We start from the raw sequence: 23627 nt of genomic DNA on the forward strand, positions 1-23627 counted from the left end.
TTTATATTTCTTTTTAAGTTGACTGAAGTGCTCATATCTGCATATTTTGTAAATGAGCACAACTGATAGTCACGCTGGCCAATGCGATCCAATCTATGTCAAGCCAGTCAAGCGTAAGGTAGCCATCACAGCCATTCGGCCATCCCTCGGACGCTGCCGCCTTGTCGTGACTCGTGTTCGTGCCATCGTGCCTCTTGCTATGAATCGCCGCGGGATCTTCTCCGACCCGCTAGTTCTCTCCGCACTTAGCTGGCGCGAGATTGAAGACGCCTATTTATTACTAGAAGAACCTCCGAACCGCCGTTTCAAGTCCGAGCGCGGTTTGTTGAACGTAGACCGTCTAGACGATGAAATGTTTAGAAGTATGTTCAGGTTCAGGAAGGAGCACATCGGAGAGCTTCAGCGTGCTCTTTTGATGCCGGAGACGATCACGTCGGCGCAAGGTGTCCAAATGGACGGAGAGGAAGCCTTGTACGTGACACTACGCCGTTTGGCTTACCCAAACCGATGGATCGACCTTGAAGGGGTCTTCGGCCGTCATTCGAGCGTGCTCTCAAGCGTCGCCTCGAAGGTCATGCTTCACATCAACAACACCTTCGGGCACCTGCTGGACGATCTAAACATCCACAACTGGCTCGACGTGGCAAAGTTGGAGCAGATGTCTCGGGTAAGGATCTCCACACCTGGCAAAACAGTACTCGTACAGTGGCGTAGACACGAAAGGTGTTCAAGGGTCAAAACACCCCCCGAAATTTCAACGTTCCTCTTTACCCCTTTCCCTTTTCCCCCTCTCAATTTGTGTGTGTGTGTGTTTGTCTGGTGTCAGTTTGTGTGGGTAATGTTTACAAACATTACCCGCAGACAGTTTGTGTGGGTAATGTTTACTAATGTTCAGCACGCAAGTCGTGAAAGCAATGAGTTCAATAGCCAAGCCGTCACTTGACGTTTTGTCAAGAATGATTATTGACCTACAACTTCAAGCGTGTCCTCAGGGTCTCCAACAAGAGTTGGCACATTTACGTCTGGCGGCATCGTCCTCCCTAAGTGAGGACGATGTTGTGTCCAACGTTAAATAAACTTTCTGGGGAAGTTCTGGTTTGGACAACAGACGTGGAAGGACCGCACCACTTAGCACGTCTCAGCGGTACAGGCAACTTGCTTTTGCCCGGAGGCCTTGTATCCTAATGTAAACCGCCTGCTGCGAATCCTAGGCACCGCACCTGTTAGCACTGCTGAAACGGAATGTTCGTTCTCAAGACTTCAAAGACTCGACTCATAGTTAAGAGCTTCATTGTCCCAATAGCGCTTGCTAGGGGTTGCGCTTCTGAACATGCACCGGAACATCTAAGTCAGCCCCGAAAGTGTCCTCCCGCCAACTCTATTGACCGATGGCGGCTCCCACTAAATCTTTAGACCCCACAAAATGATTGAAATTGGCACTTTTTTCTGCTCCTTTTTCGTAAAATGGCATCAAAGAATGTAAAGAACCCAAAGCATGACCATAGCACGACCATTTCTGAAAAATGTGATCTACGCATGCAGGCACATAGGCAGGAGTTTGTTTCGGGGGGGGGTGTGTCGCGGGGTTGCCCATGACAAAATGCTGCTTGAGCGGGAGAGGAAGTCCCAGGAAAAGGAAGAGTTCGGGGGGGGGGGGGGGGGGGGGGGGGAAGGGCCGCATGGGTCCCCCCTGGCTACGTGCCTGCAGAGCCATATATGTAGATAGTTTGGTCAATGGGAGGTGCGGGCAGAGCCAGGGCGTGCGGCAGACTCGGAAAGAGGGCTTGGCATGCTCTCCTGACCAACCAGAAGCCGAAAAGAATCCCCTAGCGGTGGTAGCGAGAAACAGTTCTGATCAAAGGTATATGCTCGTAAAAGGTTAAATAAGCGCGTAAGAGTAAAGTGTAGTAACTCTTTGTGGTTGAAAGTGGGGTTCACGTGTTGTTTTGATCATAATTATGCAGAGAGATGTAAGAAACGAATGCGCCGCGCAACTCTGTTTTGCGCGGACAGAGTGTGACCGCTCGGACGGCAGATTCTCGGCGCTTGGCGTACGGATTATTTCGATCGTATCGCTAGTCGCACTCTTCCACCATCATTTTGGATGAGCGTGATTGAAACATCACATGTACCACATTTTCAGCCACCGAGAGTTACTCCAATGCGGTTATCAGGTTTGTTTCTCGCGACCACCGCCAGGGTATTATTTCTGGCTTCTGGTTGGTCACATTCAAATTTCTGAAGATGCCCTGGAACACGCCCAGCTTGCTTTCGGCCAATGGCGCCTCCTCATTTGTCTCCTATACTTCCCAACGAATGGCCAAACTCTCTACATATATGGCTCTGCGTGCCTGCACACAGGAACAATGAGCATGATGTTTCACCTGCTCATTGCCCCAGTGCACATTGCAGTTTTTATGTTTAATCATATTTTAAACTTCACTATTCTCTGGCACCCTTCTGTAATTTTTAGTCATTGGATACCTGAGTGTTCCGCAGAGAAGTGTATGCAGACGAAAAGGCAAACAGCGCACAGTAAACGAGGACTAAAGAAAAGGGAAGTGCAAACAGGACAAGTGCTGATCAGTATCAACTAACAACCCACATCGCCACCCCTATTAAGTTGATGCACCGGAATATTTTGTGGGCCTGTCTGGACTTTTTTTGTTCACAGCCCATTATTATATTTTATGATTGTGTGTCTTCGTTGTTCACCATTAAAGTTTCCCTCTTTAAAGATTCAATGAATGAGATGTGGCAAAAAAGGTTGAATTTCTGTCTTCTAAGAAACTGAAAAACACTAACAAAGATTGTGTTTGTGCAATTTCTTTTCCTCTCTTGTTTTCTTTTTTTTTTCATTTTGAACAGTTTGAGCAAAGAAAAACGCCCACTGAAAAAATTTTCTGGGTATGCCTTGCCTCGTCTAAAACTTCATTCTGCTTTCTACCAGGCGGTCCATGCAAAAGGAGCGCCCCTGACGAACTGTTGGGGATTCATTGATGGCACGGCACGCGCCATCTGCCGCCCCTCAGAGTCCCAGGAGGAGTATTTCTCTGGGCACAAGCGCCACCATGTGGTAAAATACCAATCAGTTATGTGTGCAAACGGAATCATTTGCGAGCTTGACGGACCATACAAGGGACGTCGACATGACTCCGGTAAGTGTTGTTGCCTGAGACCAGCGATAAAAAGAGGGTACAGAGCATATCAGTGTCTCGAATGGGAAATTTGAGTCAGAAATAATTTCTTGAAAGGGTTGTGAAACATATGTAGAAAATTCTGAGCTATATGCTTATTTGTAATCCTGATTGTCGTGGCGGTGCCACTATCGTATGGTGGCGCCACTAGCACTTTGCATGGCTATAAAAGAGAAGAGATGATAAAGATAAGGAATCCTCATTGGTACTGAAGGAGCAGTGTCACTTTGGCTGCTTCTGCTGTGGCAACAGTGGCGACGAGAAGGCGATAGCATGAGCCTTATGGTGTTTCCCTCATTCCTGCCTGCTCCTGGAAAACCTTCTATTCTGTGGAAACAGTGGCAACGTGTGTTTAACAACTACTTGCTTGCTGTGGGAGGCGGCGCCCACTATCATGCTCGGCAGAAGGCCCTACTGCTGCACTGCCTCTGGGTTAAGGGCCAATGGATCTTCTACACTCTTTCGGAGACGCGCCCTCCAATACTGGGACTGCGTGAACCACCTCGGCATGTTTGCTCGAAGCGCTAACCGCGGCTAAAGTCAGCCGCAGTACCTAGGAGAAAGACGTTGCCATGCCGACAATTATCGCGTTCATTTAGGCTTAGGAATGGCCAGAATCGAGAGACTATCTAAAAAATGCGGCCAGGTCATTGCTCATGCTTTGAGATTTAAGTAAGTAACGCAAAGCGAAAGCGTCTTCCGCCATTCGCTGACTTACGCGCCCGATATTGCAGCTACAACGACATATCAGTTGCAAAGCGAGAGGCGCTCACTCACCGGGGCATCACCATGATTCCCCGCATCCCTACCGAGCCAGTCACGTGATTTTAAAAGCCCTCTCCTAGGTACTGCGGCTAACTTTAGCCGCGGTTAGCGCTTCGAGCAAACGGGCCCTGAAGTCCAAAAGACACCCACTGCACTGGACAAGTACGATATCGCTCTGGCAGTCCTGGGGAGCTACTTTGCGGCAACTTGAAACGTGTCCGACGCACGACATGGCTTCGGGCAGCGAGTGCAGCTACCTGGGGAATCCATTGACACATTTTTTGCTGAACTACGGGACCTGTCGTCGACTGCGAGTTTGTAGCCATGGTGGACGACCTCATCCAGGACCAGCTAGTTGCAAAGACGTCGATCCACCAGCTACGAGAGCGGCTGCTCCTGGAGGGTACTTGTCTCACCCCGGACCTTGCATTGGTCATCGGTTGTTTGGTCGAAGAAACAATACGCTATTCCAAGGAACTTGTATCAGCTTCAGCAATGCAGAAGGTAGACGCTAAGCCTATGCGGAGCGCCGATCAACCATGGGAAGGTGAGCCTCCGCCCCCTCTGGAAAGAAGTTCTACCGTTCTAGGTCGTCGGGACATCTTGCGAATTTTGGTACATGCAAGACAAGAAGGAAAACATGCACTGCATTTGGAACATTCTGGCATTTTCATGCTGTCTGCATGAGTACCGCCGTCCACATTAATGAAGTCCGCGCCATCAGAGAAGTTGGCTGCTTGGATAGCTGCGAGGATGCCGTCCTCAGTATTCCACAGGTACACGAAAAGCAGTATCTCCATTTCTCTTCATGTCGAGGGGACGGTGTTATATATTTTGGTTTACACCGGGTCAGCAGTTTCGATAATCTCTGAAGATACATATCAGAAGAATTCTGATTCTTCGCTTCGGCTACAGGAATTGGCTGTTAATTTGTTTGATTTTTCGCAGCGGAATATTGGAGTGACAGATTGTTTTGTTGCCGTGGTTGGTTACAAGGAGTGAAACGTTGACGTGCATTTCTACGTCCTATCGAAAGGCACAAACATACTTGGAATCGAGGCCATCGCTTGTTCGCCCCTCAAAGTCAATGGTCAGGCATTGAAGTGTTTCAACACTACGTGTGTGCTACTGCTCCATGGGAGAAACTTGGAATCAAGATTGTGGGACCTTTGTCATGTGCGCCAAATGATCACTGGTATGCCATTATGTTAATTGACGAATTCATTAAGTGTCCGGAGGTGTGCCTGATGAAGAGTGATGTCGGGAAGTATTGTTTCTTTTTTATGGCCGGTGTTTATTCATGAGGGCTACCCAGCCAAACTTGTCAGCGATCACAATCGTCAGTTCATGTCTGCCGAGTTTGAAGTATTCTTGAAAGATCGGGGAGTGAAAAACACCTTTTCCTCTGTGTATTATTCTCAAAGCAACGGCCAAATTGGGCATTTTAAACGTGTATTCGAGGACTTTGTGCAACTCAGTGCCCACGAGCAACGGCCCCTGAAGGAAGCTGTGGTAGAGTACCTGGGTGTCTATCGATGCACTCCTCACACAGCCAATTGTGAGAAGCCAGCTTTCCTGCTGCACGGACACCGTCCCAAGACGAAACTGGCCATTGTGGGGGGACCATCCAGAGACTTCTTGAGGAACCGGGCAAGACATCTTGCAAGCCTACGAGAGCATATGGCCCAGTACCAATGGAAGTCCAAAGCATACACGGACCCGCCGGGGAGCCAAGGTCAGCCAGTTCGAGCCAGGAGAGAGTTTGCATCAAGCTCCCAGTGCACATTCCAAAAGGCCGCACCAGCTGCTGGGCTTTCCAAGAAGGGGCAGAAAGTGTCAATATGCAGCGGCAAAGATCCGCCAATGCAAGTGTTTATTTTTAGGCGGACGATTCTGATGCAAGACAAGCTTAATTCTGCGGTTAAAAAATTCACTAAAACCCCACATTTCTTTTACGTTTAGGGCGCCACAATAGAAAGTTTGCCCAAGCGGTGAGGTTGTTGTCATCGACACCATAACCACATTGTAAATTCCGATTTTGCGAAGTGTTTAAAAACAACACAAGGCTCATTGTGTAGTGTTCACTGGTGGTTGCAGGGTTTTTCATTTACAGCCTTGATGAAACAAAAGGCAAAGGGCATCGACATCACGAGCGAGTAAAGCCATTGCAAAAGCTTGCACGACCATAAACGCGTTATGAAAGTGGAGTTACCTGGCAGTTACAAAATGTGTCCTGCAAACTTAACATTCTGAGGCTGTATCTTCGGTGTTAGCTTTGTTGAGGTTTCACTACTCCTTCAGCTGCCCTGTTATGGGGCACACCAATGAAACAATCGCCAGGAATTGCTAGAAACCGCCTGAAAAGTGGTTGCAGAAATAAAGAAGGGCTGAGAGACAATTCTTGCGAATCAATGAGGCGGCATTAGCCATGATCCTATGGCTTGCAGGGCGTGTTACATGAGAATGGCTATTACAATAGCATGACATCAACAAATTGAAATAAGCTGCTCATTTCACAAAAACAAATACAATGGATATTTGAGAACTATAAGGGCAGGCCTCAAGACCTCTCCATAGACCCACCTTCCAGCAACATGGCCAACTAGAGGTTAGCCAAATTTATTGTTTTAAGTTATTGCAAATAATGCACAAATTATGCCAGATGACAACATTTATAGACGCACATTCAAACATCTTCCCAATTAGGCACAAATTGTATAAAGTCCGCAAAAGACTTCACAATAGCCAAAAATCCTTAGTAATATTGAAGGTCTGATGTGCTTCAATAGCCCTTCAATTCAATAAAAGAAATTGAGGGTGCTTTTGGTGGGCACTGACATATATGTAGCTGTAGCTTTCTGATCATATTTTTCATGAGTTATGTTTATGCTTCATATTTATGTTTCTGTATGTTAGACTTATTAATAGGCTTAGATGGGCCAGTTGGTACATTGCAGATGTGTGAATGATTGAGCCAGTGAACACGCAGCATCCACTAAGACGACACCGTCAGGGCATCTAGACGTTCATTGCAGCAGATGCTCTTGCACCCCATCATTCAACAGCACACAAATTTTGGCAAAATACAAGGTGTCATGCAAACTACATAAGGCTTTTGAGATTAGGGCTAGGGGAAACAAGTGCGCCAGCAAAACGTCTTTGGCCCTATGTACGTGTGAGTATGAGTATTTAAAACGTGAGCTGGGTAGGGATTGATTGATGACTGTACGTCCCCGTTGGGAATAATAGTGCATACTTTTTCGGTACTTTATACCCTTTGCTAGACTTATGTTCTCAAATTCTTTTACTCTATCAGTAACTGTTCTACAGCTGTTTCTTTTGTTTTTGTTGTTGTAGAACATGAGGTTTTCTTTGTGCAAGTTTTTGCCTTTTGCTACACACAATGTAAACTGCCTCTTGCTAGAACTGTAAAAGGCGGCAGAGTCCTCATTACGCACTGTGGCTTAGTCTCTTAGCACCTCCTGGTCAATTGGGAAACAAATGAAAAAGGAAGGAAAAGAAAGACATGCAAATGTTGTAGCTTCCCTGCATTGCATGTGTGCACTTCTCTGCAGTGCGCAGCTGTATTGAAAAGAAGGAGACTCGAGGGGGCATACAACAACAGGATCTACAACACAGAGAAAATGCCGTTAACGTCTTCCAACTGCACTTTTGAAAAACTGGTGAAGTTCCAAAAAGAATAGTCCCTTCGTTAAATTACCCGAGCACCAAGGAGCATGCTGAGAGTTTAGTTACAAGTGCTACACATGATGTCTGCAGCAGTAACTTTTAAAGCGAAAATATAGACCGACACGCTGTTTACAAACAAGCCCGCCTTTGCCCACACCAGGTGTGGGCACTGCGCGTGAGCAGAAATCGAATTTGGGAGGAGTGAAGCGTCTGCGCATGGCGCTGTGCCGCCGACAGCGCCACCGCAGCTGCATGACGTCAGGGCCGCTTGTTGGTCTATAAAACAAATGGTACTTTGCATGTCTGTTTGTCAATGCCTCATTTTGGGTATTTAGTTAAACTTTCTTAGATTGCTAAGGTGAGCGCATGCAGTTCATATACATCCCCAGAGTGCTCCTTGGTGCTTGAGTAATTTGGCAAAAACAGTTGATTAGCGAGGGCATTATGACTAAATCAGCAGTGTCCATAATCCATATGTGGCTGGGTCATGAGTGATGGCTTGGAGGAGGAGTTTTAAAGCTTGTTTTTATCTGTGGAGCCCTCAGCATTATGAACACAATTCGCTGTATGGCGATGGGATAGAATTTAATCAAAGTGATGTTGACTTACCTTACAGGAACCTCATGGCATGTCTATACTTTATTTTTTACTCCGGGTAACTTTGTTAATTATTTGTATTGCCTGCAGAAATGCTCCACTTATTTGTGCTAAAACTGAGTGTAAATTAATTGCAGATGATTCACACTTAATCTCCTGCATCAATTCATTCCCCTGCAGGTATGCTGCGAGAGAGCCAGCTGTACGACAAATTGTTGCAGTTGGTGGATGGCCACTCATATGTGCTATATGGTGACCCGGCCTATCCCTTGAGGCCACTTCTGCTCAAGCCTTATGGCTCAAAGGCGACCCCAGCACAAGTGGAATTTAACAAAGCGATGAGTACCGTAAGGCAAGCCGTCGAATGGGGGTTCGGCAAGGTTGTTGCCGAGTTTGCCTTTGTTGATTTTAAAAAGAATCAAAAGATCCGCAAGCAAAAAGTGGCTCTCATGTACAGGGTGGCTGTCCTTCTGTCAAACTGCCACACCTGTATCTACGGAAGCCAGATCACTAGCTTTTTTGATCTGGATCCTCCGACACTGATAGAATACCTCCAGCCCATGTCTAGGTAATAGCTTTTTTGGTTTGATTTTATGTGGCATGAAAGGCTGGCAAATTGCCGATACTTAAAAATGACAGAGTGCCTTTTAAAAAAGCCTCACATTTCTTACAAGTGCAGAACCCAGGGATCCTGGGTTCAATCCCCGCCCCTGCTCGTTTCGATCTGGATGAGCATCGTACCGGCGTGCGGTCGCGTATCACTACTGCGTGGTGCACGTTAAAGACCCCAGGTTAGCGGTTGTACCACACTGGCTAAATTGCTCATCTACAGCCGAGACACCAGATGCCCACTGAGGCAGACTAACTTCCGGTTGTATAAACATACACACAACAATTTGCTTTTTGCTTACAAGTGCACTGCCGTGAATAGTTGTGCATGTGACAATACCCAACTATACTTTGTTCACCCTTCAGCTGAGACTGCAGACAAAGTGCAAGTGCGAGCTAGACCGCACTCCTAGCTTCGAGAGGTGCATTTCTAGCACGAGTGCTTTTTCTGCTTCAAGAACACTTCACAGCAGCTACCCCGAGCTCTCGTGTTTGTGGCATTAGCTGCAGTCTCAGCTTAATGGTAAACAGAGTATGGATGAAGCACAAGGCAATTTCAATGAACTATGATGTAAGTGGGATAGTGCGTGCCATTTTTACAGTAGCAAAATAGATGACAGAAATAGGTGTCTCGTTGCCAAGCTTTCCAAGTAGCAGCTGATTTTCCTTCAAATCTGCTTTCACCTCGTCGGACTGTGCCATCCAACATGTTTATATTGTACAGTGTGTCTACCTGTCCTCAAGCATTGTACATATATATTTTCAGCAAAATCAAACACTTGCAGACTATATCAATCTACTTTTTTTCTTCTTCTGATGTGTTCATGGTTAAAACAAGATTTGCCACTGCAAATGGCGTCCTTTATTACTGGAATGTTTTGCAGATCATATTCAATAAAATTTGTCATCTCCATTTATTGGAAGTAGAGCCACAAATCTTCAATTCCTTTTGGCCTGACCGAGCAGGAACTCGAACATGATCCGTCGCTGTTCGGAGAGCTCGCGCCTTTCCTCGGCTCTCGCCTGGGCTTCCTCGGCAAATCGTTCACGCTCAAACTCCAGCCGTTTTTCATCTAGAGCGAGTCTCCGCTCTTCTATATCGAGCTCCCTCTCTCGAATGGCTCGCTCCTGATGACTGCGCTGCTGCAAGAAGGCGGCCACGTCCCCATCGCGAGTTTTCTTCTTTCCTGCAGAAAATCATGTGCAATCAGGAAAAATGACAGCAGAGTGAAAACAGTTCTGATATGGTTCACCCGTACAACGATAAGCAACTGGTTGATTCTAATTTTCTGATATGTTCTCATTAGAATTAAATTGAGGAAGAAAACAAGAAGGACGGACGACCACAAACTTCTATTGGAAGTTTGTGGTTGTCCGTCCTTCTCGTTTTCTTCAAGTTTAATTATCCTTACCAACCGGCTCGTTCTGTCCTTTCTGATAAGAGGTGCACCCCTGCTTTAAAAGTGCCTTCCACACATTTGAGCCCACATTTGTAGCTCTTGTTGTACCACCTTATTAAGATGAAACTGATTATTGCAAACCAAGCACCTCAAAAAGAATTAACTCACTCGGGTGGGCATTGTCAACAGCTGTAGTGAACATATTTAACCCAATCACTGGCAGCTAATGGAGTCCCCAGGCAAAATCATATTTCATTCACTATGCTTTGAATGTAAATTAAAAATAATTGCAGCCGTTGCACATGGGATACCTAATGCCGGACCGAAGAACCTAGGCTTCAGCACACGTGTAGGTACAGTGCCAATCAAAATAGTGAAGCCTCACTAGTGTGGTACTGCCTGCTGCTCAACCTGCCTTTTTTTGTTAGTCCTGCCTCAACACTGCTGCCGCACTTTATCCAAAGCAACGTAAAGGGCTGTCCAAATAGGATTAATTTCCGGCCATTTGCTACAGTTGCCGTGACGGAAGTGAAGGCTTTTTTACAATCTATATCCGCCTTCATAGTGTAAAATACCGGACAAGCGCCCACTCAAAATTTAGAGATAATCACGAAAAAATGGGGGATTGGCACTTATCCGGTCATTAATTTTACATATAAATGTACTGTGCATATTTTTTCATATCTTAAAAATTTGGATATGGGTGCTTAATGTGGAATGGGCGGATGCGCGGTATTCTATGGTACATTCTTTTTGCCGCGGGGAAAGCAGGCTACCACAGGGAAGCTTTTCTCCTGACAAAAAGAATGTATGAGAGCAGATGGGAACCGTAGGAAAACCTCCACTGCAGGTACAGCAAATGCCACGAACGGCAGAAAACATGCCGTTTGGACAGCTCTTATAGGGAGTTTGGGCACTTTCTGTTGATGGTTCACACACTCAAAACAATCAGGTGCTCAACACAGGTGCTTAATTTAGCTTGTGGCATGTAGGTAGCTACATAAGCACCCACTCCTGCAGCTCTTTTCAGCACTGTGCTATTTACTTCGAATTGTTCTTGAAAAAAATGAAATTCCGACAAGCTGCACCCATGAAAAGCAAACAATTTCCAGCAGAAAGAGCTTAGTTTAGACTACTTGCTGAACAACGCAATTAACGAAACATGCAATTTGAGGTTCTTCGTGCTTGGGAAGGCAAAAGTGTTTGACACCGCTCAATTCAGCATGCTTCCTTCCAATTGATTGAGAGTCTTGATGTCTAGTACAAGACTTGCCTGGAGTAGAAATTACTCAAGTAAGATGCAAGTGGTCCTGGAAACACTGCACAAAAAATAATCATAAAATGCTTAGTGAATATTGATATTCATACCTCGCAGTGCCGCAGTTCTTGCCCTAGGTGGTGGTGGTGACCTCGTCCGATCGGACCCATTGGCCCCATCGGTGGACGTCGACTGCGAAGGGCCTCCGGTGGCAGGCGTGGCAACTGCAGGCGTGCTTCTGGCGCCATTCTCACACATCTGCATGAGTAGAAGAGACGCTGGAGACTCCTCACCTGCACATAACGTGTGAAAGAAATTGAGTGAAATCACAGTTTTGGCAACGCTCAGCCTCAAGCACAGGGTGAACCTATTGTGAACCGTGCAAAGGCATTGTAACGAATGCCAGAAGCATCTGTATGTGGCACACTACACAGGCTGAGGTTCTCTTCTAGAGCCTCTACAAACGAAGCAGAGAAGTGTAGGAGAGGCTGGGAGAGGGAGGGGGGGTGCAATTGAAAAGGTTGGCTCGGGGAGAGCTAATGGCCTTAAAGAAGGCAAGTTTCTGGGTGAATTTTCTTATGAAGGGTCCTTCCAGACTACAGGCAGCCTCTCGAGTTCTCTGTGGCTTGTGAAACTTCAAGCTTAACTATAAAGATACCTGAATCGCCTTATAAATGTATGAAACTAACACCATTCGTTTTTGTAACAAAGTATGTCATCACACATTCCAGTAGAATCAAATTTTCATCTATATCTGTGGACCAGTGTTTGCTCTGTTCGATGGGCACCGCAATGTTTGTTTATGCTGATGCCACAACACTGTAAAGGGCTGTGATTTTTGCAAGACTTCGTGTTTTTCTTTTTTAGAAACCTTTGTGCATACCGTAGTTCAAGAATGTCGGAAATGCATAGTGATGAAGCTCCAAGAACGACACCGATGCCAAGAGTGCTGCGAAAAGCAAAAATCTTGTTTTATGCACAGCCCCTTTCTTCACAAAAGCCTGCAATTGAGATTATTATTCCCCATTTTTATCACTGGAGAGTAGGATTTCGGACGCTGGTCTATGCAGATTATACTTGCCCATAATGTTGTCCGAATCTTCGTCCACTACCTCCTCTGCGTTGGCTACGTTCTTCGCAGCAGCGGCTGCTGCATTGATTGCCGTCACAGCTGTCTCCCTGATGGCATTGGCGGCGTGTAGCTCTGCCCTGGCCGAAGCTTTGTTGGTCCTGCTGCCTGGCCCTATGGCGTTGCCCGGCGTCATGCCCACTTTTCTGGGCTGGACCCTGACTTGGTGGCCGAACTCCCTCGCCATATCATTTATTTCTTGGAGCAGGTGCTCCTTTTCGGAGTATTGCTCCTCTGTGCCAGACCTAATGTTTGAAGAATAAGATGGAAATGATTGCAGCAGGAGTATTTCAATTCAACACAAGGTGATTTAGTATCTTTAATTGTTAGATGTGAGTTGAGTTGTTAAGATTTAGCATATCTGCACGCAACAACCCTGAATTTTATTTAGTCACACCTGCAGCAAGTAACTGCCTCATGAAAAGTCATGCTGCATCAACATAGCCATTGGCTCTTATCAAACAGGAATACAAAACTCTGCATCCGATCAATTTTCACATTTTGTCTCATGTGGTCAAGCCACATGGGTACTTAAAAGGTCATCCCCGTGAGCAAGGGAAGAGGAAAATAAAATGTACAGTGGGAATCGATATGAGCTGACTAAAAAACGCTGGCCGGGGCGGTAAAAATCACTGGAAAATCTGGGAAAGAGCAACGCAGACCATCTCTTTATTAATTTCGGAGCATTGGAAATAGAACGAAAATAAAATGCGTTAAACAACGATTCCCTTGCAAAATATATGTTCCGTAAAACAGACTCCCAATTTCACAAGATATAAACTCCGAAAACACGACACCCGTACTATGAATACAAATCTGGCGTATCCGTGGCTGTGCCCTCATTGCATCACCGCTTGCCAGTCCTGCACAGGTCAGTTCAGGCAGTGGATCTCAGAACGAGCCGCAGACCGAATGTTTCGCCGATTTCAGCTTAAAATACGCTCAAGGAACAGAGGTTACTGTACTTACTTTCTTAAGTTCGCCCTGTCCTCTCGACGAAAGTGGCCGAGTAGCAGGTCGCAGCGTTCGCGTATGGCACGAGCTGTGAAGTTTTTCCCGGTTGCTTTGTTGACCATCTCTGTGACTGCTCGCCACCTGTCGTGGTCCTCGAATGGGTTTGTCGCTGCTACCTCTTGTAGCAGCAGAATGTCGTCTGCCACGACGAAGCGCGACCGCACAGCGGGCACATTCAACGCGGCAGACATCGCGGACATCTTGGAAGTGATCGAGAACGCTGGCTCTCCCCGGCCTTCCCTAATCTCGCAACGACTCGTTCTCGCGAGACCCGCGCTAGCACATCCCGCTACCTCCCCCGCTATTTTTGCAGAACAGCGCGCCTCCGCTAGCCTCCGCAGCTCCGCTAATTTTCCGCTAGCAGCGCGCATGCGCCGTAGCGTCGTCGCTCTAGCGTATAGCGTAGCGGGAGAGCCAAAACGATCTACTAAAACTCTCTAATATTCAACAATTATTCGCTTTCGTTCTCTCGAGTTGTATCCAGAACACGTGAAAACAGGAGTTTGGGTTGGCAATGCCGTATGTGCTGCGCTCTGGACATTCCAAATATACGGCGAACAACCGACGAACTTGCCTGGCAGCGTTCGTTTCGCTCGCTGAGTCAACAGTGTTTGACGCCGCGAGCAGCGTCGAAGCCGCCGGGCCATTTTTGTCGCTTGTTTGCAACGTACTCGTTCCATTGAAGGAACCGGCGACAATGAAAAGTATGTTTTAAAACCACGTTCTGCTTTTTGGCACTGAATATAAAGTTCTAAATACTATGGCAAGCTTAATCTCAAAGAACAGCCGAGTTTTAGATTAAAACGGTTTTCGCACTGTCTTTAGCTGCATGAGCTTCCTCCGTATAGTTGGCAAAGTTTGGCTTTCCGTACATACTCTGCGTGTGTAACGACAATATATAAATATTCAAGCAAAAGGAGCCCAAAAGTTGTAGCCCCGCCGGGGATATCTGAGCCATCAAGTTACACTGTCTGCAATTATCACAGCCGCTATAGAACCAAGCATTCATCCCCAGTAGTTAAACTTCTTTTTTCTATTTCTAGCGCGCTGCCACGCGAATGGCGTAATCCTGCTTCCTATGAACTACAAAATTTCTTGTGTTATGGTGTTCAGAAAGGATAGTGACACCATAATTTTCTAGATACTTACCACTAGCGTGGTCACCCGAAAGGTTTTAATTAAAAGAGTTCATCCCTACAGGGGTAAACCGATACAAAAGCTATCAAGATCTATATTATGTTATCAGAGTTTAGTAAAAACGATAACTCCACAAAAAATATAAACACTCCGCCCCCCCCCCCCTCCGCCGTTTTACACCGAGGAACCGCCCCCCCTAAAATGGAGGTCTAAATCCGCCCCTGTATCAATGTCCCATTGGATCAATTGCGGCAACCCCATAACCAGTAGCTAAGCGTCAAAATGAAGTGCATTTTTATTGAATGAAGATGGTCACACTCAGCACGTGAGCACTTATGTTCAGCTATGTATTCAGTTCGATCCTTGCTCTTGAATGACATTTGAAAATGCCGCATGTCCAGTGAGCATCATGTTTCTCGAATCGTCCGCGCGCACAAAACAGGAGAGGAGAACGGGACATATTAACTACCATTTAACAAGTCTCCCATCTAGGTATAGAGCTTGAGCATCGGGCACAATAGTTCAGGGTCCTAGGTTCAATTCTTCTTAACGTTCGGAATTTTTGTTCTATCGTATCAATGTAGGCACTCAACACTCTCCTGGGCGTTGTAACGACTCTGGGCTTGTCCACATAGTCGATCTCCGCTGGAGCCATGCGTCGCCCAGGAAATCGGAAAGAGTTGGCAGCGAGCCAGGGTGTCTCTTCTCAAACTGTATACTTACATCCTATGTACAGTCTACCGTTCGGCATGAGAACAACATGACAACACGAAGAGAGCGCAAAAAGAAAAAGTGTTTTCTCTGTATGTTTATACAGCCTTGATGGAGATGCGCCTCAACGGATAATCGGTCTCTTAGCTGTTGATGAGAAATTTAGCCAGTGCAGTACAACCGCTAACTTGGGGTCTTTAACGTGCACCACACAGTAATGATCACACGAACGCGTACCGGTACGAAACTCATCGAGATCAAAACGGGCAGTGGTGGCGGGATCGAACCCAGAAGGTCCCCAGCTCAAGCTTGCTATCTACGCTCAGAGCTGAGACGCGTTAGCCCACTCGGCCACTCGTAAAACCGCTGTTTTTATAAGGTCCCATTTTCCTACGTCCCTAGGCTATAACGCCGTTCCCCAAACGGTCAGGCCCCGCTCGCGAGCATGCACAAACACACAGAGAGGATAATTGCACCGCCGATTCCTCAAGGCTTGTAGTGGCAGCCGTTTTCTTAGAGACGCTTGAAATTTGGCCTTGCTTCCTGAATTCTACAGAGAGGTGACCCCGATAAGGTCATGCCCAAACGTTCAGGCACCGCCTACGAGCACGCACAAACGCACACACCGGTTAATCGCTTTATTGACTCCAACAGGGCACGAACGCCCGGAGGATACCGTCCCCCTCCTTAGCCGGGACGGAAAGGACATAGGACGCTGATAATCGGGCATTTATCGTTGACGGCTGATCTCGCTCTTTCGGCTTAGCAGAGATTACCGTGGCCGTTGGTTCGTCCTTGGACTCCTCGGGAAGAACGTCTTTACTATAGACCTTTTTCGTGTACTCTCGTCCCCAGCCACCTAATAAGCGCATCCGGTATGGGCGACGAAAAAATACTAAAACGCTTCAACCTGCAAGTGGTAAAAAATAGAGGGGATGCAAAACAAAAATGTGAGACGGTTACGCTTTTACCCTAAATGCCTTCTATAGGCTCCTTGCACATAACGTCATTTCCGATGCCCTCCAGAGAAGAGGGGAAGAAGGAGCTCCCCTCTTATCAGGATCCTCCTTTCTGCCTCCCGGATTTGTACAGGCTTCGCTATTCTCCCCCCAGAAGATTAGAGAAGATTAACCTGTCACTCAAAATTCTTACAAAAGCAGTTTCCCCCTCCTCCTTTTCCTTGGTGTTCAAAAGTATGCGATGTGACGTCAGTGCAAGGAACCTATTGGCGTGACGACGCAAAACAATGTTTTCTCCCATACTGGAAGTGACGACGATTCAAGATGGCGGCGCCCTTGTGGAAAAGGTCTATTCGCGACTCCAGCAAAACGGACGCCGCCAAGCGGGAAAACCGGGAACCAGCCGGTCCAGGTCGCTCCGCGCCCCTCCGCGTCTCTGGTGGCTTTCGCGGAGGCGTGTTGTTGGCGCGGTGGCGAACAATGTAATTTGACGAAGGTCCGAATATTTCTTAAGTTTGCCTGAGTGATCATTAGTGTGGTGAAGCCTCAGTAGATTGTTTTCTTCTATTGCGTGTTTGAAAGCCCGTTTACTCCACAGCACACGGTCGCGTGGTTTCGATTTGTTGGGTGGGGACGAATCACGGAAAAACTTTTCGATTTCTTGTCTGTCTCGAATCACATTCAAAGTGACGACTGCTTGGTAACTGATACTGGAGGGAACATCAATGTTGCAGTCAAGTGAATGGGAAGGTTCGATAGCTGCTTTTCTTGAGTTTGGTTGTGTTCGGTTAGCTTCAAGTTTGAGCCACCCACGTCGGTCGGTGCGTTGGCTATTCATCTTGGCTGCTTTTCGCCGAAAAAGCCTCTGGACCACACTGAAGGAGTTGGGATGATTTCGCAATTAATTGATTCAGGAAAACTTGCTCGCTGCAAATAATGAATGACGGAAATTGTCTGTTTTCAAAAGGTGGGAGACAAGTCTCGCAACGTAAGATGCTATCGCGGCATTTTGACCTATCGCGCCTCCAATATTTATATTACGAGGACGTCGAAGCCAGCAGCAATATACGTCTGTCTACATTGGTCAGGTTGACCGGCCACAAAAAATACAAATTTTCTCCGTTCAGGATTCGAAGCAAAGTTCAATGCAGAGAGGTTCTGCGTGGATCTTCAATGAAGACTCTCTTCAGTTTGTCTCCGTGCTGTCGGCTATAGAACCATTTGGCTAAATTTAAGTAGTATGTCTCCCTCTGTCAAATATACTTTTATTCAGCAGCTCACCTGATAGCTAGTCAACTAAGCTCATAATTCAACCCGAAGGACATACTAATATCGCTTTAGTGGGACCCCCATAGTACGTAATATAATACATAACCCGCTCGTCAAAATGACTTCTCGATTGCTACTAAAACCTGTGGAGACTCATGAACAGACAACCGTTTCGCTGGTGTCCACACCCGTTCCGCGCTCGTCCTGAGCGCGCGCTAGCTTGACCCGCATCACGAGCCATCTTTATTGTAGTCCTTTTGAATCCCCACAAACCTGAATTGAAAGACGAGTATCAGCTGCTTAGTGGGGCGCCCGCGGGTTAACATAGTCCTTGGCTCAAGAAGCGGTTGCTTAATTTGTAATTTTCCTGCAGCCTCTGTTGTTGGCCGAGCAGACGACTGGAGCTGTTTCGTAAACGCGGATACGCACAAAAGCTCGATTCCGCGGACAGATAAGTCGCATGGCCGAGGCATGCGAGTTAGCTGAAAAGTTACTCTCTGTGGAACAATTCTATAGTCATCGCCGCTTTCCTTAGATGATCAAAACTGATTAGTATATATATTACCGTCTCTTCGGAGCCCATAGTTTCGGTTTTGAACGAAACCTCCGAAACGAAAGTTTGACACAAAAAGAAGAAAAAAAAAACATCGGCAAAACAAAACTATGCTTTGCAAGTTTATCTGCACCGGCTACACTTAACCGCCTCAGTTCAAATACCTATAAAATTGGGCATTAAACAAAAGAAAATATGTTAAATTGAACGCGCCACCTGTTCAGGCGGCCCGGCCGAGCCGCCGCGACCTGGACTCAGCCGCCATGTTTGTTTGGTGGTGGCGCCCCCTATAGGTCGCTGGAGTCGCGAATAGTCAGTTACAGGTTAAAGGGCCCATGAAACAATTTTTGGCTTGGGATAAATCATTTTAGATTGGGATTTTACTAATAGCACGTCGTTCAGTGGACCAAAAGAAAAAAGGTAGAAAGTCAAAAGCCTGACTTTCAGTGCGAAAATTTGAAAACACAGCGGACTATTTCGTACCTCCTCCCCTTCGTAACCTCTCCGCCTTTTCACTGCGATACATCCGCGGTCCCAAAAGCGCGTCGTCGGGTCCAAACTGACGTCACACGAAGCCGGACCTCATTTAATCCCTTCACCCCTAAGCTGACATTGTGGTGGAAGCTACGCGCTTGCCGGACCAATCAGCCGCCTCCGTTTCATCAACTTACCTCATTCTCTGCAGCCACATTTGCCACGCTCACATGGCAAAAATGTGGCTAGCGTCAAGGAGCACGTAGCTTCCACAGCACTGTCAGCTTAGGGTTGAACGGGGTAGGGAAAGAAACTTTTGTCCGAGTTTTGAGCGACGGGCTAATCTTCTAGGGGGACAATGGCTCTCTCCGGGTACACAAACCAGGTTCCGAGCGAGAGGGGCCTTTCCTCTTTTCGTCTTCTTGAACTGTTTGGTGGAATGCGCGATTTATGAGTTGAGGAGGAAAGCGAAACAGGAAAAAGTTGGAAAAGCGTTTCATGACCCCTTTAAGAAGGTAGCGGCAAATGCCCCTCAAAGGAAATCAGATATCCCTCCGCCACCTCCGCATCCAATAGCGTCCCACCGTTTCCGTGACGTCGCGGCCAACGCGCGAGGAGGGTCTTGCCTTTCTGTACATATTTGCTTTATCTTTCGACTTTGACTTAGCATAGTGGAAGCCACCAGAGGGAGATTAGAGTTCTCCCCCACCGACGGAAACAAATACGACTTTCGGGGATTAGCTTCCCCCCCGATGGATACAAAGGCTGCTTTCAGAGGCTCGGTTTCCTCTCCGATGAATACAAAGGCCGCTTTCTTAAAAAGTGGGATCGGAGACAAGTGGGAATCCATTGAAGCGGAACAAGGAGTGCTTCCAGTGAACTCTTCTTTCGACTGCGGAGAGATTTGAAACGGGCGCATCACACTTGTGGGAGGAGCTTCTCCTACCTTCTTGACTTGTAACCGACTATAGGGAGCCTTCATGTGCGTAAGGCACCCTAGTCTTTTCTTTTCAGCACCTTAACTCAGACTTGTAGGTAATCCGTTACAAGTAACGAAATTACTTGTAATCCCTTATATTTATCAGTAATTTAGTAACGGAATAATTACATATTTTCTAGAGTAATTTTAAAGTAATTCCCTTACATTTTTTACGTAACGGATTCATTGTATTCCGTTACATTTTTTTTTTGTCAAAACTAACCCCCCTCCCCCCCGCGCCAATTCTAAATAACGATTTTATTTTTCGTTTCTGTAAAGTTGAGCGCTGTGACACTCACGCGAATTGACCAGCGCAAAGGGAGGCTTGGCGCTCTTCAGTTCCGCAAAGCCTTTTTTTTTTTTTTTTTGCAACACCAAGCCCCTGAATCTATTTTTTTTTAGACCCTAACAACAATGTCAAAAAATCCAAATGAACATTTCTACAAAAAAAAAGGGGGGGGGGGGGGGCAAGTTATTTCCGCTTTTTTTAGTCCCTTTGTTTTTTTTGTTTTTGTTTTTTTTTGTGATCGAAGACGGGGAGAGGAGGACACCAAGTTATTGTGTGCCTCTTCGGGAAGCTCGAGGTGGTAAGTGCACTGAAAAGGATTAACAATATCCTTCCCGGTTATAATGACTACGACCGTTTTCATAATGTCACCACACGAGACAACGCTCCGTCGTTGTCTCGTGTGGTGACAACTCTATCCGGCAACACGGGGAAGTCGTGTTGCCGGTGACCCTGTCACATCAAGGCAACAACAACAGTCGGGCAACATGCTGCTGCCGCCCGGCAACCGTGTTGCCCGATCTGTTGTCCGACAACCCTGTCACACCGCGCTGACGGCGGGGGCAACACGGGGAACACTTGGCCGTCTTGATTGTTTACCTTCGTTCGTGTGCGGCGCGGAATCGCTGCAAATGTGACTCTACAAAGTGCTAGTGCGTTCGAGAGGCCGGGAATTACCACGGTACGACATCAACCAGTGACTGTGATTAGAAAACTTGACACGGGGAGTATTTTCCGCTCTTTATTTTATCGAAATGTTCTTCATTCGCTGACAAAGGAGATAGCCCTAACCGAGGAAAGTGACATCGCTGATATATGTTCGGGATTTACGCCACCGTATGAAGTGTTTCTGTCCGGTTCTTTCATGCAATTCCTATTTCTACTGTAAAATTGAGTTATCACCGGCAGTACCCCAAAACGTCTTTTGTAGCGCGGTGTTGAGCCAAAGTGACAGTGCTTCAAAACTGCGACACCGACACGATCGGCCTTCATAACAATCGGTGGAATAAATATTTTTCAACGCTGTCTACTTGATCGCTTCATTCCCCCAAAACGTCATGGGAATTTCGAAAACAAATCAGGTGTCTGGTAGCGGCTGTTTCCAAGTTCCAAGAATCAACAATCTAGATCAGAGTAGTCGTTTTATGCTTCAATTTTTTATTCTTTGGTTTTCTGGATACTTTTTATTATACTTTATTAGCGTGTGAGTAGGCATGCCATTTTATTTCCCTGTCAGTATTGTGAGCCGGTCTCTCGGCAGTTCTAATTTCAAAACCAGGCTGAACGTTCACGGCCGTAGCTGTGACCATTTCGAAAATCGCTTTCCGTATCTACGCAGCAAAAACATTAAACGAAAATATTTTAGCTGCACGCCAGCCCTAATTATTGTTAAATAACGTTTTCCAAGTAAGACTTTATTGATAGGGGACTAGCTCTGCCATCGAAGCTATCTATGTTGTCGTGTTGCCGGCCCGAAATTTGCTCAGCCAGCGATCAGGGCAACACACGTTGTCCAACACAAGTTGCTGCTGTTTTTGTTGCCGAAAGCTGTCATACCGAGGCAACATTTTAGTTGTCGTGCATGTTGTCGTGCTGTTGCCGCGATGTGACAGGTTTGTCGGACAACACGGGGAGCGAGCAACAAGTTGCCCGACTGTTGGACAACGTGTTGTGTTGATGTTGCTGTCGTGTTGCCTCAGTGTGACAGGGCCTTTACTGGTCCTTCGTCTTTTTTGCGCTGTTTTAACCCATTCAATATGACCATCAACCAACTCGCCCAACTTTCCACCTTGTTGCAGCCCCGTCTACCCTACCCTTTTTTGAGTCAGCTTTTTGCGAGCACTTAGAAAATGCTAATAGTCTTCGTTTCTTCTTCTTCCGGTTTTGCCCCGGCAAAACGCATCTTATCTCAAGCAGATATTTTTACAAATAAAACATAACGGTGGCTGACGTAGACTTGCTATTCTGGGCTTGAGGAGAGAGTGAAACTTGTGATTGGGACCATAGAGCAGCTTACTTCTCTGCCCTTCGCTGCTCGTGGCATCAGCGGACATCTATCTGGAGAACACCGGAGTAAACTGCAGTCGGTTCGTACACCCTGCATTTTTGAACTGCACCAAGAAAGGTGCACACGGCAAACGTGCGTATACATTTCCTTGTTTTAACCGACGTTCTAATTAATTGTTGTTATGAGTGTCCTTCTTTTTCTTCTATTACTTATATTTATATGCTGGAAACTTTTTTTATTCACCAACGTCTCAAGTGGGGCTCGAACTGTTAAGAACCAAAGGAAGAAGAATATCGAGCCAAACCTTATTTATTATTTAATTATCACCTTACTTTTACAAACTATGTTTTCCTATTGATGACTTCCACAGCTTCGCGATTTAAACAATGGAGTTTTTTGGTAGCTCGGTCCGATGACTCCGATAACGATATGCGATACATCGCCGCCGTCTTTGCGCATCCATCAAATCGTTATCAGGTATCGTTATCGCGGGTATCGGAGGTATCAGAATATCTGCTAAATCTCTCGAATATCAGGCAACGGCTGCAACGACGAAGCTTTGTTCTACCTTCGAGGTAAATAGTACTTCCCTTGCTTCGCTGAAAAAGCTCAACGCAGAGCATAAAACATTCGTGAGGAACAATTTGGCACTCCCATCCAGTGCCTCAGCTTAAGGCTGCGGTACCACGGCGGCCATCTTGAACAAAACATTAGTTGAACCACCAGGGCGGCGTTGGCTGTCCGTATGAGCAAATGCTGCAAAACCTGCGCGCCAATTTCGAAACCCTTTTTCCCGCCGCTTGCGACCTTGAGTTTCCTTCTCCACTCTTACGCCCCTCCTTTCACGTGTTCACCCTCTGGCGCGTCGCGCCCACGTTCATTGTTGGGAGGACAATGTACCGGATAATCCCCAACTTGAGGCCCCCTGCCAAAATTGTCCGGCTGCCAAGTGATTTGAGCGAGATGGGGTTTTGAAGCGGTATGGAAAAGTGGGACCGTCAATTTTGAACTATGCCTTTTCGATACTGCATAAGTTGTGTACGGGGCTGGCCAAGGCACGGGCGCGAGGACGTAACTGTATACAATGCTTGGGTTGCAGGAGCACTCGCGCGTAGAAATGGTAGGACGCGCTTTCTAAAATCACACGCCTACATTCCGCAGCGTTGCAATCCTACGAGTAAAACAGAGTACATCTTCGGACAGTGCGTGAGTTGATGCCGGCCGTACGAAAGACACACCTCGCGCTTCCTGTCACTACTGCCTCTGCTTGCACGCGCTGCCGATTGGCGGTCCTTTCTTTATTTTGTTTCGTCGCTCTTTTGAAAATACTGAAACTAATATTTTCTCAGACCCTGCTCATCGTACCTCTGCACTACAGTTGTGTAAACACGTTGTGATGTAATTTGAGATATGGGACGGAGTGTCTACATTCTTATTTCGTGTGTAATGCCGGCATAATATTCCTTTGCTGCCAGAGGGTCAAAATAATGGTAGGGTCGGCAGCAAAAACTATTTCAATGACCGAATTATGATCAAACACCAGTAAGAACATAAAAAAGAAATCACATGGGGACAATAAAAATATTGCTACA

The 23627-nt window shown here is 46.6% G+C and overlaps 2 protein-coding genes across 2 annotated transcripts; one reads left to right on the forward strand and one right to left on the reverse strand.

The window, feature by feature from the left end:
- The first annotated feature begins 279 nt into the window (after nucleotides 1–279).
- Nucleotides 280–8929, forward strand: LOC121837415 (protein ALP1-like). Its single transcript, XM_042293038.1, has 3 exons — nucleotides 280–667; nucleotides 2951–3158; nucleotides 8430–8929. The coding sequence occupies exons 1-3, from the start codon at nucleotides 353–355 to the stop codon at nucleotides 8819–8821; spliced, it is 915 nt and encodes a 304-aa protein (XP_042148972.1). The 5' UTR covers nucleotides 280–352; the 3' UTR covers nucleotides 8822–8929.
- An 834-nt stretch (nucleotides 8930–9763) lies between these two features.
- Nucleotides 9764–14050, reverse strand: LOC115311797. The gene is made up of 4 exons (XM_040220161.1): nucleotides 13615–14050; nucleotides 12598–12890; nucleotides 11627–11809; nucleotides 9764–10045 (listed from the first exon to the last, which is right to left on the reverse strand). Exons 1-4 carry the CDS (start codon nucleotides 14028–14030, stop codon nucleotides 9798–9800), a joined length of 1140 nt encoding a protein of 379 aa, XP_040076095.1. The 5' UTR covers nucleotides 14031–14050; the 3' UTR covers nucleotides 9764–9797.
- Between the last annotated feature and the right edge of the window lie 9577 nt (nucleotides 14051–23627).

This window comes from Ixodes scapularis, unplaced genomic scaffold (assembly GCF_016920785.2).
Source record: "Ixodes scapularis isolate PalLabHiFi unplaced genomic scaffold, ASM1692078v2 PGA_scaffold3__209_contigs__length_174095766, whole genome shotgun sequence".
Taxonomy (NCBI): domain Eukaryota; kingdom Metazoa; phylum Arthropoda; class Arachnida; order Ixodida; family Ixodidae; genus Ixodes; species Ixodes scapularis.

Bases quoted from the DNA above. Each gene is read 5' to 3' on its own strand.
- LOC121837415 (XM_042293038.1), top strand. From the start codon at position 353: ATGTTTAGAAGTATGTTCAGGTTCAGGAAGGAGCACATCGGAGAGCTT. The intron at 668-2,950 runs GTAAGGATCTCC...GCTTTCTACCAG, and splicing joins AGTTGGAGCAGATGTCTCGG to GCGGTCCATGCAAAAGGAGC. The intron at 3,159-8,429 runs GTAAGTGTTGTT...ATTCCCCTGCAG, and splicing joins GGGACGTCGACATGACTCCG to GTATGCTGCGAGAGAGCCAG.
- LOC115311797 (XM_040220161.1), bottom strand. From the start codon at position 14,030: ATGCGCGCTGCTAGCGGAAAATTAGCGGAGCTGCGGAGGCTAGCGGAG. The intron at 12,891-13,614 runs GTAAGTACAGTA...TTCAAACATTAG, and splicing joins GACAGGGCGAACTTAAGAAA to GTCTGGCACAGAGGAGCAAT. The intron at 10,046-11,626 runs GTATGAATATCA...GATTTTCTGCAG, and splicing joins AAGAACTGCGGCACTGCGAG to GAAAGAAGAAAACTCGCGAT.